Source organism: Hyaena hyaena, unplaced genomic scaffold (assembly GCF_003009895.1).
Source record: "Hyaena hyaena isolate Hyena2069 unplaced genomic scaffold, ASM300989v1 scaffold_308, whole genome shotgun sequence".
Classification (NCBI taxonomy): domain Eukaryota; kingdom Metazoa; phylum Chordata; class Mammalia; order Carnivora; family Hyaenidae; genus Hyaena; species Hyaena hyaena.
In genome coordinates, this window is record NW_024080942.1 from 717,098 (window position 1) to 734,560 (window position 17,463).

General features: G+C 62.2%; 1 protein-coding gene across 1 annotated transcript; it reads left to right on the plus strand.

Annotated features, from left to right (window-relative positions):
- Positions 1-213: 213 nt before the first annotated feature.
- TTC34 (tetratricopeptide repeat domain 34) lies at positions 214-16,973 on the plus strand. Its single transcript, XM_039248450.1, has 8 exons — positions 214-997; positions 6,517-7,423; positions 8,789-9,014; positions 10,120-10,324; positions 11,522-11,688; positions 12,548-12,818; positions 13,280-13,494; positions 16,024-16,973. The coding sequence occupies exons 1-8, from the start codon at positions 217-219 to the stop codon at positions 16,549-16,551; spliced, it is 3,300 nt and encodes a 1,099-aa protein (XP_039104381.1). The 5' UTR covers positions 214-216; the 3' UTR covers positions 16,552-16,973.
- Positions 16,974-17,463: the final 490 nt, after the last annotated feature.

A 17,463-nucleotide genomic window follows, 5' to 3' on the forward strand; every position in this document is an offset into this window, starting at 1 on the left:
CCAGGCCACTCGGCTCCTCACGTGGGTCGCTGAGCAGGGTAAGGGCCCCGTTCTGCAAAGGAATTGAGCCTGGCCTGGTGGACCCTCGCAGACACACCCAGCCCCACCCGACTTCACTGAAGGGTGCTCTGCACTGACACTTGGGTCTCAGTGGGGAAGGGTGCAGACTAACCACACCCCCACCCTAGGTGCCCGTGAGGACTGGGCACAGACGTGATGTCGCCCCAAGAGCTTGTGGCCTGCCTCTGCCAGGAGGGAGACCGGCACCTGGCCCTGGGAGAGCCCGCGCTGGCCACCGCCTTCTACCTGGCTGCCTTCAGCTGTCACGCCCCCTCGGCCGTGCAGAGCGTCCGCGCTGCCCTGGCGGAGGCGCGGGGGGCGCCCGTGGTGGCCACGCTCGAGGCCTGGTGCCGGGGCGACAGCCAGATCCCACCCATCCACTGGGACGGCATGGCGGTCGTCTCGCTCACGGGGACCCTGGCCTCTGCTTTCCTGGCCGCCCTCCGCCCGGACCACCCGGCCGCGGTCCTGCACTCCCTGGCCGGGCTGCTGGCGCGCGGGCGCCACGAGGAGGTGGTCGGGCGCTGCGGCGCCCTGCTGGGCACTCACGGGCAGCAAGCGCTGGAGCTGCATCTGACCCGCGCCCTGGCCCGCGTCCTGTCCGGGCGGTGGGTGGGCGCGGGCGTGGCCGACTATCTACAGGCCTTTGCCTCGAGCGAAGACCGGACCGTGGCCTTTGTCCGGACCCACCAGCGTCCCTACCTCCCCGTGCTGATCAGCACCCTCCAGGCCTACGTGTCAGGGCGCCAGGAGGCGGAGGGCGGCCCCGGCCGGCAGGAGACCCACTGCCAGGGACTCCTGGAGGCCCTGGACCCCGGGGGCGCCTGGAGCCACGCCCTGTCCCCGGAGGCCCTGCTCCGCAGCGGCAGGTATGAGGACTGCCGGGCAGCGTGCAGCCGGGCCCTGGAGCCTGACCTGGCGGGCAGCGGACCCCAAGGTAAGAGCATGGTTCTCGTCCCCTCCGTGCGGGGTGAAAGCCGCCCGGCCGAGCCTTCACAGCGTGCCTCAGGGCTGGTGATGGGGGGGGGGGGGGGGGGGGGGGGGGGGGGGGGGGGGGTCCAAGAGTGGGGACAAGATGGACAAGCCCCTGCCCTTACAAAGCACCCAAGAAAAGGAACAAATAACAAATGTGCTTTGAAAACTGGACCCTAAAAGGTGCTGCTCAAGCTGGGTGATCAGGGGAGGCTTCTTGGAGGAGGTATCATTTGAGTTAACACTGAAGGATTCCAGGCGGCAGAAACAGAACATGGCAGGTCCCTAAGAGAGAAAGAACTTGGGGTGTCCGTGCCACTGAATGGAGCCATAGTAGCCGTCAGGGGACAGGAGCGGGGGCGGGGCACTGAAGAGATAGCTGTGGCCAAAGCCCTGGGGGCCCTGAAGTGACTTTGAACTTTACCCTCAGAGCAGCAAGGAGCCATAGAAGAGTTTTAAGCTATGGAGCAACGTGCTCTAGGCTGCATTTTGTCTGCTGTGTGCAGAATGTGCAGGAGGAGCCAGAGTGACCACAGAAGATGTGAGAGGCTGGGAGGCTGGGGGAGGACCAGGCTGGGAGGAGCACTAAGAGCAGACGGGCAGGGGGGCACCAGGGGATGCTGGCACCCCCCGTTTGAGATACTGCTCTTCTCTGGTCCCTTTAGGTCCTCCTCCAGTGGGGGGCCTGGGGCAGCGGGTGGGCCAGTTCGTGAAGACCCAGGAGCCCCACACCACCCTACCCCAACCCCTCTAAGATCCCCCCTGGCTGTGCAGCCTCTCTGTGCCCCTCCCCATGTGCGCGCAGGGATGGTGGCTGCCCTCGCCTCTGAAGCTTGCTGTTGCAATTCAGTGAAAATATGTATCCAGCCCTGAAAATGGCATCGCCCATTAAGTGGTCAAAAACTTGTGCCGATCACGTGGACGTGGCACTTGGCAGCTGAGCACATGAACCTTGAGATGAGAGGGAGCTTGGTTTTAGGAAGGGGTTTCAGCATCCAACGCACAAAGAAGGGATTCAGAGCCAAGGGTCTAGACAGGGAGGCAGGGGGGCAGCCGGACCCCTAGAGAGTGGAATGCGGTGCTCGCTGAACACGAGGTGGCCAAGCTGCACTTCAGGTTTGATGTGCATTCTCACCTAGCGCACACAGCACCCTTGGGAGCCGATAGCGCTGCACCCCCCAGTGCTATGTTAGGAAGCTAAAGCAATGAGCCACGAGGCACACAGAGAGGGAGGCCCCAACCGTGGCCACCACCAAGCCCCCAGGCCTGGGAGTGAGGCCATCTTACACTTGCCCAGGCAAGCCACCAGATGACTGCAGACATGAGGGACCCCAGGTACGATCAACAGAACTGTTCAGCTCAACTCAACTCAGCCCAGACTGCGAGAGAATCACGGGTTCTTCTGGCTGTTGAAATGGTCATTGTTTTAAGCCACTAATTTTTGGGGTTGCTTGTTATACAGCAGCAGTAACTGATACAACTGCTGAGTCATGGCAACCATTCTTGATGTGTGTTCTAGACAAAGTTCAGAGTGAATACAGGAGTTACAAGTTCATGTTTCTGTAATAATATCATTCACTACCTTCATTAATGGAAGAAGAGCATATGATCATCGCAGTGAATTCAGAGGAGGCAATTTATAATATTTTTAACACAATTTTAACAAATTTAAAAACAAAGAATAGAAGGAAACTTACTTACTTGAGAAAGATACTATCTATCAACACCTTACCGAAATATCAACTTACTGGTTGGTAGAAGTCTTCTGTTTAAAGTCAAGAATGGGGTAGCTACCCCCTCTCCCATTTATTCGTGATTGTACTAGATATTCTAGCCAATGCAACAAGATAAAAATAAATAAAAGTCAGACCAGAAAGGAAGAAACAAAGTTATTCCAGACAATGTGATTAGCTATGTAGAAAGTCAACAGATACGGCAAAAATGTATTAAGTATAGGAACAGAATTTAACCGGAGCACAGAAAGCATTTATACTTATAGACACCAGCAACAAACATAAACTTTATAATTTTAAGATATACCATTTACCGTAGCAACAGAAAAGGATTGATTTCAAAGAGCCATAGAACTTTGTGGAAAAATTATAAAACTGTATTAAAAGACAATAAAGAATACCTGTATAAGTAGATATCCAATGTCCACTGTTAGAAAGATTTGATGCTATAATAGAAGAGAAAAAAAAAACACACAATAGTAGACAAGACAAAGAAGAAGAGAAGGGGAAGGAGATGAGCAGGAAGTGGGGGAGAGATGGGGGAGGGGAGACAGAAGGAGAAGCCGCAGAAGGTGTGGTCTAAAGGTTTCATCTGCCAGTCAGCACAAAGCTATACCAACCAACACGAAAGGTTACTGACAAGGGATAGATAGAAAGAACAATAAAATAAATTAGAAAGGCCAGCACAGACCCACTGGTATCCAGAAGTTAATATGTGAGACTGAGCATCGCAAATCTATAGGGAAAGAGAAGGACCGCTATTCAGTGGATGCTGTTGATTCTGGAGGAAAAAAAAAAAAGTAAATTCCAGTGGATTCTGTGAGAGCTACGTTTTATAGTTTCTAAAAGAAAACAATACCATTATGGTTTCTGTGAGTAGCTGGACTTCTCAAGGTACAAAAAGTGGAAACAAAGGGAAATTGGTTGTTTGATTAAATTTAAGATTTTAAGCTTACATTTTGCCCATGACTATAGAAAATTCAAGGAAAATCCACATCAGAGAGAAAATATCTGCAAAATATACAACAGGCAAAAGCTTAATACTCGGAGTATTTGGAGAATTCCTATATATCAATAAGAAAAAACATCCAGTATGAGAATTGGCAAAAGCATTTCCCATAAGAGAAAACACAGATGGCAAAGAAACATGAAAAATGTTCAGCCTCCCAGTAATGATATGAATGCACATTAAAACAATGAGATACCACTTTCCGCCTGCCACATTAGAAAAAAATAATTCAAGAATTAAATAAATTGGCCTCACTGGTAATCAGGAAAATTAAAATTAAAGCAACAATGAGATAGCATTTTACATCCCCCGCATATCGTCAAAATGTTTAAGTCTAACAATACAGAAGTCGGGCTTCCGTAATGGTGCACTAGCTTGACGGGACTGAGTCCCACAGGTAACGGTGATAAAATCTGGCCAAAATATAAAATGCAATCATTTGAAGGCACTGACCAGCAACCAAATGTGGACAGAAACCAGAAGCTGAGCCTTGAAAAGTGGGGACCGCACACGGCGAGATTCATAGGCTTATGGCTCTTTGCCAGAGGACACCCCTCGATCCATGTTTCATCCGCATAAATCAGGACGCCGCAGTTTTACTGGCTTGAGATGTTATAGGACGGAGTTCAGGCTGAGAAAAGTGGCTGGGAAGTTTAGAAGGAAAATCCTGAACAGGGGGTGGGGGAGTCACAGGAGGTCAGCCCTCAAATCTGTGTATTAAATCCGTTTGAATCCTTGACGGATCACCAGACTACGCATATGTGGGAGAGACTGGGTGGTCTGAAACAGCAGCTGCTGGAAGCTTCAAGAACTAACTGAAGATTTAAGCTGTGCCCAGCAAAGAGAAGACAAAATCTGGGGGTTGATCCTTTCCAGTGTAGCTGCCTGCTAAAACAAAATCCTCTTCAGAGGAACATAACCAAATCCAGAGTCTGTACAAACTACCAACCGGGTGTCTAGAGTATAACAAAAAACAAATTACTAGACATGCAAAGAAACAGAGAAATAAAATGTAAGCCACAGTCAGGAGACAAAAGAAGTCAATAGAAACTGACCCCAAGACGATCCAGGTGTTGAAATTAGCAGACTAAGGACTTTAAAGGAACTATTAGAGATATATTCAAGAACTAAAGGAAAATATGGTTACAAGGAATGAACAGATGTGGAATCTGAGCAGAGAAATGGAAACCATTTTTTAAAAGAATGAAACAGAGACTCTAGGATTGAAAAATTCATAGCACATCGGAGAAAGTGGAAGAGTCAGTCAAGCTGAAGATAGAAGTTATCCGGTATGAAGAACATGAGAGAAATGAGCAGGATCGTGGTGACGGGTGGGACGGTGGAAGGCGGATTGGGTGGTTGGAACCTCGGAAGCAGAGCAGAGAACACGCTTCCGTGTGGGTAAAGGGGTAACAAATCCCACGGGCCCCAAGGGCTCTCCTCCCGCATCTCCCTAGGACATGCCGTATGATGAAAATCAGACGTAGAATAGTTCCAGGAATCAGTGAAGGACGGGACGGGCCCAAAGTATCTTACTTTGCCACCAGGACTAGACAGGGTGACCTGGCTGGTTGGTTGGTAGGTTGGCTGGTTGATCTCAGGGTGCGAGGTTTTTCTTAACAAGACTCTGGGGTGTGGTGTGACGCTTGCCTAAAACGGCAGCAGGGCAGGGCGGTGGCAATTTTGTTACCATGCAGAAGTGAAGGTGTTCCGCCCTCTCCTGTTGCATGTGAAGGACTGTCATCGCCGTGGCGATTGTTAGGTTAGGAGGGAGCGCTCTTGGACAATTGTGAAGGACCCCGTGCCAGGGGCTCTAGAGTGAGATTCTGAGACCCGGGATAGGAGCCCGTGGGGCCTGGGAGCCTCCCCCCCATCAGGACTTTCCTAAGCTGTACGCAACGGTGGGTGCCCACGACCCTGCGCTCCGGCCGGCACCGGGTGCTCTGGGATGCTCTCAACGGGGGGCACCTGTTGGGACTGGGTGGCTGGGCTGTCTTTACCGATCGCAAAGCCCCCTCCTCAGGAGCTCCGGCAATTGCTCAGACATAAAGTGGGGCAAAGTGTGGATGCTGCTGCAGACGGGAAACCTCACTAAGTAAAACGCCCCCAGGCCCTGTTCTCGGCACTAGACGAATCTTAGTCCATGTCATCTTCACAGCCCTGTGAGTGTAGACCGTTTTTAACCCCATTATAAAGCAGAAAAGGAAACCGAGGCACAGCGAGATCCGGTAAATGGCCCAAGTCCCCTGCTGTGTGCGCGGCACTGGCTGTGTCTTCCCCTCTTCGCTGGACCTGCCCCCGGGCTCGGTTTCAGAGGGAAACCCGGCCCAACGCGCCCAAGAAGGCCAGCAGCGAGAGGCTGAAGCCACAGCCGTCCCCTGTCACGTCACGGGGTCAGAACCTCAGCGCTGACCTGGGGGCGCTGATCCCACGAGAGGGAACGCAGTCCCAAAACCCATCATTAAAGAGTAAAGAGGTTTTGTAACTAAATTCCCCTGGTGGCCGGGCGGAGCGACTGGACCCTGGGCAGAGAACACTGCCCGGCAGCTCGGAGCAGCTGCCGCCCGGCTGTCCGGCCCGGTTCTGCCCTGTCGCCAACGGTCCATCCTCCTGATGCCACGGCCGGGCTGCTGGGACGCCTTGGGGAGATGCCATGGGTGCTCCGGAGGGTCCGGAGGGTCCGGAGCGCCAGCGACCCCGGGGGATGGGCCGCAGGCAGGCCCGGCCTGTTTCCCTCCCTAGGTGAGCGTCTGGCTGCGCTGCTGGTCACGCGCGCGGCCGCGGCCTTGTTCCTGGACGGCGGGGCCGCGGACCTGCTGCGGGACCTCCACGAGGCCTTCCGCCGGAGCCCCTCGGGCGCCCGGACGCAGCTGCGGGCCGTGCTCTCCGCCGGGGACCGAGAGCGCGTGCGGGCGCGGGCGCGGGAGGCGGCGGACACCGGCTTCGCCCGCTTCCGGGAGGCCGTGCGGAGCCGCGCCGCGCTGCGCGAGAACTCGGGGCGCGAGCTGCTGGCCCCGGTGGCCCGCGCGCTCCGCGTCCTGCTGCGCATCGCGCCGCCCGGGGCGCGCCCGGCCCTGGGCGCCCGCTTGGCCGAGTGCCTCCTGCTGGCGGGGGACGCGGCGGGCTCCCGGGCGCTGTGCGAGCGCCTGCTGCGGCCTGCGCGCCCCGGCGACCGCGAGGACCCCGGCGACCGCGAGGACCCCCGCCCCGGGCACCGCGAGGACCCCGGCGACCGCGAGGACCCCCGCGCCGGCGACCGCGCGCCCCTGTTGGCGCTGCGCGGCTTCTGCGCGCTGCACGCCGGCGACGCGCGGCGCGCCCGGGAGGACTTCCAGGAGGTGGTGGAGCACGGCACGCCGCACCTGCGCAGCTGCGTGCGCGCGCTGTGCGGCCGAGGGCTGCTGCGGGTGCTGACGGGAAGCGGGTTCCTGGGCACCCTGGACTACGTCACAGCCACCCGGCTGCAGCCCGAGGAGGCCCTGCTCGTCGCCAAGGCCTTCGTGCCCCGGAACCGGCGGGGCCTGCTGCTGACCGTGCTGCGGGAGGAGGGCCGCAAGATGCTGCAGCGGGGGCCGCACCCGGGCCTCGCGGGCGCACCGGGCTGCCGGAGTCGGGCCGCCGGGCCGGACGGCCCCGCCGCGCAGGAAGGGTAAAAACTAGCCCGGCGCCCCTGCCCCTCCCCGCCCCGGGGCTGCTGCTTCGTTCTGGTCCCCTGCGAGGTAGCTGGGTTTGTGTGTCTTTCCATTTTACGGATGAGTAGACTGAGGCAGGAAACGGCGGGGGCGGGGTGCCCCTAAATCATGGAGCGCTGGAGCCCAGGCCTTAGGACCCTCAGTCCCCAACAATGTCATGCTTTGTGGGCCGAACGGTCCTAGAAATTTACGAACTCAAAACTGGGAGCGGGAAAGGACCGCTTGCCCACCACCCCACCGATGGCATCCCTTCTAGTTCCTTCTCTCTGCGCATAGGAGACAGTTCACTAAACCCAGCGTGTGCTCTGTGTGCGCTTTATAGCCCCCGCTTCTGACTCAGCGGATCCTGAACGTTTCCTTGGCCTCCAGACTCCTCCCGCGGCTGCGGCACAGCCTCCCCGGGAGCCCCCCGCCCCCGTCCCTTCCCAGAGCTTTTGCCCTTTGTCATATCCACCATGTTCCGCCCTCAGAACGGGCGCAGCGGCCGGGTTTCTGGGTCAGGGAGCCCCACCGCCCGTGAGGTCTCTGACCTCAGGAGCCAACCGCCCGCCCACGTGGCCACGGCCCGCGCCCTGGCGTTGGCTCGGCAGATGCTTTGCCCGTCTGTTCAGCCAGCGGTGAGCCTGCCGCTGTTGTGCAGTGCGCTTCTCTGCCTGCCGAGAGGGGCAGCAAGGCGCTTCGGCGAAGCTGAAAGCACTGAGCTGGGAGCCTCGTGGGGGCGTGTTTGATGTCAGCTCTGCTGCCACCACCCACCCTGCACGCGCACACACACACACACTCTTGCTCCGCCTCCCGCTTGCTCAGTTCAAATTGCTTTGATGTGCTGCTGAGGGGGAGCTTTCACCTACGAGACTGGGGGGTTCTGCACCTTCTGTCCCGGGAGTGGACGCATTCGAGGCTCCCGCCGCTCCTCCCGGTGGGAGCGCATGCACTTTCCCAGGACACCAGGAACATCCCGGGTGCAGCCTGTGTGTTACCGGACTCTGCCTGCAGCACACCCCTGAGCCCCGCAAGGCCGACTGCCGCCCCGTTCCTGCAGGAGGGGAAGCTGAGGCAGGGTCGGCTGTGGTCAGCCCACGGCGGGTGGCAGGGTGGGGCGGGCAGCGAGCGCCCAGGTGCACGTCAGAGAGGGCGGCCGAGGCTTCCGGACACCGCGTGTGTGACGCGCCGTCCGGCACGAACCAGGTCCCGTAGTCAGGTGGGGAGGGAGCTGCGTGGCCCAGGGGCCCAGGGGTAGACTTGCCTGGGGCCCCCCTCACTGGGCAGGTGAAGGGGGCGCGGGATGGGCTGGGCCAGCTCTCCCCCCGCTACCCTCTCCGCAGGGATGCCCACGGCGTGCACCAGCTGGCCATGCTCCTGATGGAGCTGGACAGGGAAGACGAGGCGTCGGGCCTCCTGGGGGCTGACGCCCTGTACCGCCTGGGCCGCCTGGACGACGCCCACACGGCTCTGCTGGTGGCCCTCTCCCGGAGGCCCTGGGCGGCCCCCGTGCTGGCGAGACTGGCCCTGCTGCAGCTGAGGAGAGGGCTCTTCCATGACGCGCACCAGGTGAGGAGGCCCCGCTGGACCACAGCCCCGCGGGCGGCACCAGGCCTCTGGGCGCTTACTCTGGAAGCCGGCAGAACTTGTCCCAGCCCCGCGTTCTGCCGCCTCGGGCAAGGCCCCTCGCCTCTGTGACCCTCAGTCTCTTCATCTGTGCCCTGGTCTTATGGGTTTCGCTGAAACAGCTGAAGCAGGTGCTCCAGGGTCCAGGAGGTCTCCAGCACGCAGTAGGTGCCTCATAGTTGCTCTTGTTGTGTTATGAAGGAAAAGGGCCAGGAGTTGGGTCTAGACGGAGCTTCGTCCCAAACCTTCCAAGTGAACCAGGCTTGGAGGTGACCGCGCTCAGGGGAGGGGACGGCGGCACCTCCCCCTCAGGTGTGCTCACCTCGCCTCTCTCCTAGACTGCCTGCTCCCAGGAAGAGCAGGACTTCGCCTCCCTCGGGTGTTATGAGGGCTTGGAACTGAGGTCAGAAGGTTATGTCCCAGGAAGATGTCGGGCATTGGGGTTCTGGCCACATTTGGGTTCCTGGCCTCCCCGCCCTGGGCCACCGGGTGGGAGGGAGGGTGCGGGGACCTTCGCTCTGGGGCCTGTGCTTTCAGCGAGCGGCCAGCAGGGGCAGCAGCGGGCCTCTGGGGCACCGAGCGGCTGGAGAGCCGAGGCTGCACGCCCCCCGGGGTCTCGCTCCGGCCAGAGCAGGGGCTGGTCTCAGGGCTTTTGCTCCCCGCCTTCTGAAGGACTCCGGTGCCCTCTGGCACCTTAGGATCCGAAAGCCCCCCCCTTCCCCCACGCTTCTCCTTTGGGCCTGCAGCGTTGCGGGGCCCCGTGGCACGGAGGAGGAGGTGCGGCTCGGGGTCACTGGGACCCCTCCCCACCCCACGCCGCACAGCGCAGAGAGCAGCCCAGCGCGGGTCCCACCTCCCCTCGCTCAGGCTCAGGCCAGGAGGCCTAGCGCGCAGCCCCTGCCCTTGAGCTGAGCCCCGCCCCGCAGCCCCGCCCGCCCCCGTAAGCTCCGGTTCATGGGCCACGTCCCTGCCCCCGTGAGGGGAGTCAGGGTGGAAGGGTCCAGGCTTCCGGCGCCGGAAGGGACCCGATGACTGCTCTGCCCTGCAGCTGGTGAAGAAGGTGGTGCAGTCGGGGGACACGGCCTGCCTCCAACCCACCCTGGACGTCTTCAGCCCCGAGGACCGGCAGCTGCTGCGGGACCATTGCCACGCTCAGGCCCTGGCCATCCTGCGGGCTCGGCCCAGCGGGGCGCAGGGCGACGCCCACACCAGGGAGGCCATCGCCTACCTCTCTCTGGCCATCTTCGCTGCGGGTAGGAGCTGCCTGCCCGCCCCCGGGGTTCCCATCCCGTGCCGGGTCCGCAGGGGCAAGACGAGGCGCGGGGTCGGGGACCTGGGGGACCCAAGCATGCAGGCCTCGCCCCCAGGCCCTAGCTGTCCAGGTGAGCATGCTAAAGCTTGGGAGACCGGCCAGTCCAGCTGGGACCTCAGCTGGGAGCCCCCCACACACACACACCCGGGGCCCTGCGGGTAGGAAGGCCAGACTTCTCCCAGCTTGGCCCCCTCCCTCCAACTGGGAAAAGTCCTGGTTCCGCGAAGCCCTTCCCGGAAATAGCCGGGGTGTGTCTGTAGGAGTGCACCTGGTGTCCCCATTTGCCCAGATCAACGCCATCCTGGGTGACAGCCTCTTGACGTTGGGCCTTCTCAATGTGGTGACATAGGGCACCCATGCTGGAGGGGAGGGACTTCCCCAAGGATGCGCCTCGAATCCCTGGGGTGCACAGGGATTCAAAGTGTGCACTTCGGATCCGAACAGCAGGTGGATTCGTGGCTCAGCACTTACTAAGCATCTCCCCGTTTTCCTCTTTCCAAAGTGGGTGCTCCCGGTGCCGGCGAGGGGGAGGCGTGGGGAGTGAGGGGTGGACAGCGCCGGGCTGCTGCCTGGTGCGGAGCTCACGCCCAGCACGCGCCAGTGGGGACGGGGGCATGATCCAGAGCGTCCTGCAGGGCCCAGGGTGCGGGTCTCTGTGCCCATCACTCGACAGACCACCGGAGGGAGCGTGGTGGCAATCTCCTTGGGGAGGGGCCTCTGTGCCCAGGATTCGGAGGGCTCTTCCCTGCCCGCCTGGCACCGTCATACTTCAGCTGTTCCGTGTCCAGCCCCGAGGACCCGTCCGCCTCCTGGACCCTGAGCTGTCCTCTCCTCAGATGCAGCCGCAGTGCCCCCTCCTCTCGGGTCCCCTGTCTGACCTCCCACCGCCCTAGATGCCACCCTTATGGCTGGGCTCCCTGTGCCCCACAGCCAGTGCCCCGAGGCCAACCCAGACTACACTCAAGGTTGTGTCTTGGTGCCCAATGGTCCGTGAGCTCCCCAAGGTGGCCCCAGAGCTGCTGCACCCCCTGCCCCGCCCCACTGTTGGGCACCAGCAAATGCTGGATGGGGGCAGATGCACTATACCCACCCAGGCCCAACAGCAGTCACGTCCTGATGCCACACCCCCTCCCTCCAGGGAGTCAAGAGGTTGAGTCCCTGCTCACCCGGGCCCGCTGTTACGGGCTCCTGGGCCAGAAGAAGACCGCCATGTTTGATTTCAACTCAGTGCTGCGGGCTGAGCCGAAGAACGTGCAGGCGCTGTGCGGTCGGGCACTTCTGCAGCTGGCCCTGGGCCGGCAGAAGGTACCGGGCCCGCCCTGCCCGCCCGGGACGGGGCAAGCGGGGTTAGGGGAACAGTGCTCTGGGGAAGAGGACCCAGGACACTGCTTTCCTTCTCGGCCCCCAGGGGAGAGGGAGCAGGGTCAGGCGGTCCTGAGCATGAGACCCGTGGAAACCCCTCCTGCACGGGGATCTCACGGGACTCTGATCATCACGTCCCGTCCCAGGTTGAGGAGGTCTGTCCCTTTCATCTCAAGAGTCCCCGCGCCTCCCAGCCTCAGTGAGCACAGGCTGTGCAAGACCTCAGGGCTACTAGACACCCCCTCCCTCAGCTTTAAATAACAAGACCCCAGCTGCCTTCTTGGGGCCACCCCGAGCTGTCTGCACGGAGCCCAAGGCTTCAGGTGGTCAGCGTGCAGGGACCCAGGTGGGAGAGGACCCGCTGAAGCCCGGGGCAGGGGCTTTTCACAGAGAAAACCCACACGCAGGCAGCCACAGCCGAACAGGGCCCTTCTCAGCCAGGAGCAACGTCACAGCCGAGTGACTGAAGCTGGGTGGCCGCCCTGAGGCTCTGCAGCCCGAAGGTGGCCTGCCCGCCATGATGAGGGCGGAGTGCTCCGAAGCAAGGGGAGATGATCCCAGACACTGGGATGAGAGCTTCTGGAGACGGCGCTGGTGCCTGCCCGCCCCGGGGCCGGCCATCCCTCCCTCTCCAGAGCCCCAGCACCATGCTCTGCTCCGGGCGGCTCACTGGCTGGGCCGTCTGGCCATGGAAGGCCAGCAACCCGGCCGTGTACCCCTTCTGGTATCGCCAGCGCCCAGGCACCGGGAGGAACACTTGGCAAACCCCCTGGGACAACTTTTGCACCCCCACCCCCTGCAGGAGGCTGTGGACGACATTCTCACGGCTCTGAAGCTTGACCCGAGCACAGTGGTCCCTGAGATCCGCTCTCTGAAGCCGGAGGCCCAGGCCCTCATCACCCGGGGCCTCTCCTCCCGCTGCCGGGCCCTCCTGAGCCAGGAGCCGGACGCCAGGGCCCCCCTCAGCGACGAGGACGCCCGGGGCCTCATGGCGGCCGGGGAGGCGCTGATCGAAATCGATGGCGGGCAGCTGAGCTGGTACCTCCTGCTGGCGGACGTGCTCACGGCAGCGGGTACGCGGGGCCTGGGTTTGGGGGACGCGGGTGTCCGGCTCCTGTCACTCCTGGTGCTTTTCTGTAAAATGAAAGCATTCGGCGCCTCCTGAGGTCCTCTCCACCCCAAATCCCGGCCCTGTGACCTGGTCCCCGCGTGGGCGCTGGGGTAGAAGCGTCCTGAGCTCTGTCACCTCCATGGCCTCCTGCGGGGAGAACAAGGGAGGGGGTGCGTTTCCATAAAAGGACCCACGGCCGCGCCGGCCTCCTCGGCAGCTCGTGCAGCAGGTGTGCACGGAGCGTCCTGGGACACCAGGCCCTGCCCGAGGCGGGCTGGCCTCACGCCCGGTCCCCGGTCCCTTCCCTCCAGCATCGGGCCTCTCCCTGAGCCAACACGGAGCCAGAGAGGCCGTGGCCAGCCTCACACCCCTACTGATCCCTGCCCCAACCCCACCCTGACCGTCCCTCCCTGGCGCTGACAGGCAGCTGGGAGGAGGCAGGCGCCTGCCTGCAAAAGGCCCCGCTCGCCAGCCCCGCGTCGGCGGCAGTGAGAGCCCGGTGGGGGCTGCTCCGGCTCAAGCAGGGACACGCGGCGGCGGCTGCGCGGGACCTCCGGCGCCTGGCAGAGACCGACGCCCAGGAACTCGGCTTCCTGCTGCAGCTCCTGGAGGCGCCGGAGCGGCAGAGCCTCGGCCAGGTGCGCCCCGGGGCCGCCCAGCGCTCGGGCGGCTCCGCCCTCCCCACCTGCCTGACCTCAGTGGGGGGGTGGCGGGGACACAGCCAGTCTGGCCAACGACCCCGGCTTCTTTGCACGAAGCATATGAGCCACCACAAGTGACAGGGCCTGGGAGGGAGAGGGGACCCCTCCTCGGCCAAGCCAGCCAGGAGCACAGCAGGGAGCCCACTGCCACCCCCAGGTCCGGGAAAGAGAGGCCCCGCCCCTCCCCTGAGAGCGTGGCCGTGGCCGTGGCCGTGGCCATGGCCGGGTGTCGGCTGGGGTCCCCGCCTCAGGGCTGGCTGATTTCCCGCTCCACTGTCTTGGCCGGAACATTCCAGCCGGCGCTGGTGGCGGCTGCTGCCCCACTGAGCGGCTCCTGCCTCAGGGGAGACAGCCGCGTGCTCCTGTGAGGAGACCCTAAAACAGGGCCGTGGGTAACAAGGTGGCACTGGAGGCACAACCTTGATGGGGCAGACGGGCCAAGGCGAAGGCGAGGAGGTAGGAAAGGGTTCAGAAAGCTCACAAAAATCACAAAACGGGTGGCCAGTGCAGCTGGTGTGGACGGAGGAGGGGGTTGGGGCCAGTGGAGAGGCTTCAGGGCCAAGGGCTAGTGGGGGCCAGTCTGACGGAAGAGCGTGGGGTGGGGGCAGAGGGAAGGGGCTGCCCCATCCGCAGAGCAGGCCGGGGAGACGCAGGGCTGGGGACCCTGCACAGCCGACCCTCCCGCCGGAAGTGGCTGAATTGCTCGGCTGCGGAGGGCGGGGAGGGGCCACCCGGAGGGGGAGGCCAGAAGCACAAGCCGACCTTGAGGCTGAGGGACTCCCAGTCCACCCCCCCCGCGGCCTGCGGCAGGTACCCCGCGTCCTCACGCCTGCGAGTGCCCAGGAGTCTAGTAGGTTCTAGCCCTCGGGGTCCCTCAGCAGAACAGAAACCCTACTGGGGGCTTCAGCCAGGGGTTTAAGGGAGGACGTGGCTACACAGGCATTGGGGTGGAAAGCGCAGAATGCAGGCGGAGCAGCTGCCACTTGGGGGGGGGTTCCTGTCTTCAGGACCTGGAGCCCCCAGGGGATCTCTGGGGACAGGCCTGGCTGGGGTCTCAGCAGGGAGGAGGCTGGTCTTGTCCGGGTTCGTAGGAGGGAGCAGAGATCTCTGGGCTCTCAGGAGGGGGTCTGCGGGGGGAGGGTGTCTCTGAGTCAGGAGGAGGGAGCCGGGCGGGGGTCACCGGGAGTCTCCCAGCGGGAAGGGGGTGCTGGCGGGGGCTGGATGGGGGGTGCCAGACAGGACCTGGGTCTCCGAACGGGGTGAGGGGTTGCCGGGCTGAGGGGGTGTCTCCGAGCTGGAACACGGGGCGGGGGGGGGCGGGGCGGCCGGCAGGCTGTTTCCGGCCCGGGTGCGCAGACCACCCACCCCCGTGACTGTCAGCGCGGCGCCCGCCGCGGGACGACCCGGAAGTGAACCCGAGAGGTGGCGCCCCGCTTCCGGCGCGCCCCCGGCGGCACCGCACTTGCTCCGCAGCGCCCCCTCCTGGCCACCCGGACCCGCGCTTTGAGGTTCGCGGACCCCGCCCTAACCCTAACCCTAACCCTCCGAGCCCGGCCGAGCCGCCCCCTCCCAGGCCGACGGCGTCCGTGCGTCTCCCGGGGGCGGACACGGGCGCGTCTCGCCGTCGCCGCGTGGCAGGGGGAGAGGGATGGCGGGAAAGGCCGGCCTCGGGGTGCCGTGTGCTCCCGGGGGGAGCAGATGTGGGTTCTTAGGCGAGGGAGCCCCAAGCAGCCCGCGGATTCGTCTGAGGAGGCGCTGGGGAGAGCCTAGCGCCTGGGGGCGGGTTTTGAGAGTGGGCGTCCTCGGCACCCACATTGGCTCAGAAAGTGAGCGAGGGGCCGGGGGTGTCAGAGGTGAGGCCTGTGAACCACAACACCCAGCGGGGGGGCCCCAGGCCACCTGTCCGGGAGGGGGGGTGCTAGGTTGGAGAGTGCCCGCTGATCTCTGGCCCTGCCCTGCAGCATCCGCGGAGGCTGGGGGTGGGGGGCCCCACATCCGTCTTCGCTGCACCTCTACGAGCCCCGGGGGGCAGCACAGTGAACCTCAGCGCCTGGAGGTCACGGTGGCAGATGCTGGAGCAAGTGCGGTGCAGATTCTCCGCGTGGAGTCTGCTCTGCAGGGTCTGTTGCGGGTCTCGGGGGCTCACTGGCCGCCTTCCTGACCTCGGCAGAGGAGGGGGCTCCAGGACGGAGCTGGGCAGAGGCGGGGCTTGCGAGGGTCCTTGGCCAGGGCAGCCATGGGAAGGTGGGCAGTGTGGGACCCGGGGACGGCGGGGAGGGGGGATGAGGGAGGAGTTCCCCAGGGAGGACCAGTTGGGGGGGCGCGCTGAGCGGGGTTTGCAGGGTGGAGGGCTCGCAGGCCGCGTCTCTGGCCACAGGTCAGGAGCCCGGTCGGCTGTGCAGGGCTGGCGAGGGGCCTGCAGCTTCCTGGGCTGACCGCTCGGCGCCCCTCTGTCGCCTCGTGCAGGCTGCAGCCCGGGAAGCCCAGGCCCTCCTGAACGCAGGGCAGCCCCGGCAAGCGCTGGGCTACTGCTCGCTGGCCGTCCTCGCAGGCGGCAGCGACGCCCAGCACCTGCGCCTGAGGGCCGCCTGTCTGGCTGAGCTGCAGCAGTTCGAGCGGGCACTTGAGGACCTGGACCTGGTGCTCCGGGAGGACGTGGCCGACGGTGACGTCCCGATGCGGGCAGAGGATCTGTGCTCCCGAGGCCGCCTGCTGCTGAGCCTGGGGGATGAGGCCAGGGCCACAGGCGCCTTCAGCCGGGCCCTCAAGCTGGCGCCCACCCTGGCCCGGAGCAGCCTGTGGGAGCGGCCGGGCCGGGCCCCCACCGCCCAAGTATTCCTGCGTCGCGGCCAGTCCTGTCTGGAGGAGCAGCGCCACGCGGAGGCCTGGACGGCGGCGGAGAATGGCCTCCTGGTCGACCCGGAGCACAGCGGCCTGAAGAGGCTGAAGGCGAGGGTCCGGAGGGAGGCGTCCTTGGGCTGCCGGCTCCACTGAGCCAGTGCTCTCCAGGCCCCGGGCCCGGGCCACCCTGTCGTCCCCCCTCCCCGACGGGCTCCCACTCGTTGATGTGCGTCAGACTCAGCAGAGAAGTGACATTGCGGAGTCACCACGTTTCAGGTTACCGAGAAGATGTTCGCGATACGGATAGTGTTACCGCATCGCAAGATGACACAGCTGGAAGTGAATTTTTTAAAGTTCCCTGCATGTGAAACAGCTCTTGGGTCACAGAGATCAAATCTGAAATTAAAAAAATATTGAAAAACTAATCCTGACAAAACGTGTGCAGAGAAGCAGCTGCCAGATGTAGTCTGAGCAGTGCCCAGAGGGAAGGGCAGAGCCCCCAGTGGTACCTGGGGGGAGGGCAGACCCCCCAGTGGTGCCCGGGGGGAGGGCAGGCCCCAAGGAGATTACTAAGCAGTGAAAAGAAAATGAAGTACATTTTCTTGAAGTCCATAGGCAATAAACAAGGGAAGTCAGGAGATAGGAATTAAGGATAAAAGCAGAAATTAAAAAATTAAGAACAGAAGGCTAGAAAAATAAATAAATCTACAGTTCCTGAAAAGTAAAGTCGATGAGCCAACAGCTAACTTCATGGAGAAAGCAGCCGGTCACACAGCTGGGTTGCACTGCTGCGGTCCATCCCAAATGTCTTTAGACTACTTCACGCCAAGAAAAAGAAAAAAGCTTTCAAGTTCATTGTTGAAGAAAGCATAACCTCAACCCAAAGAAAGCTACAAACCAATTGAATTAAGAGTTTGAAAGTCCTAAATACCATGCTCTCCTTGGCGACACACGTGCAAAAATTGGAACAAGACGGAGTTGAGCGTGGCCGCCGCTCAGGGTTGTCTTGCAAAAACCCTAAATCTCAACAAGCCCAAGTCCAGAGGCAGGTTCACGGATCAGCAC

What these genes read in the sequence shown, in the direction of transcription:
- TTC34 (XM_039248450.1), top strand. Translation starts at nt 217, where the DNA reads ATGTCGCCCCAAGAGCTTGTGGCCTGCCTCTGCCAGGAGGGAGACCGG. An exon ending in TCTTCCATGACGCGCACCAG is followed by an intron (nt 9,015 to 10,119) that starts GTGAGGAGGCCC and finishes TCTGCCCTGCAG; the next exon opens with CTGGTGAAGAAGGTGGTGCA. An exon ending in GGACGTGCTCACGGCAGCGG is followed by an intron (nt 12,819 to 13,279) that starts GTACGCGGGGCC and finishes TGGCGCTGACAG; the next exon opens with GCAGCTGGGAGGAGGCAGGC.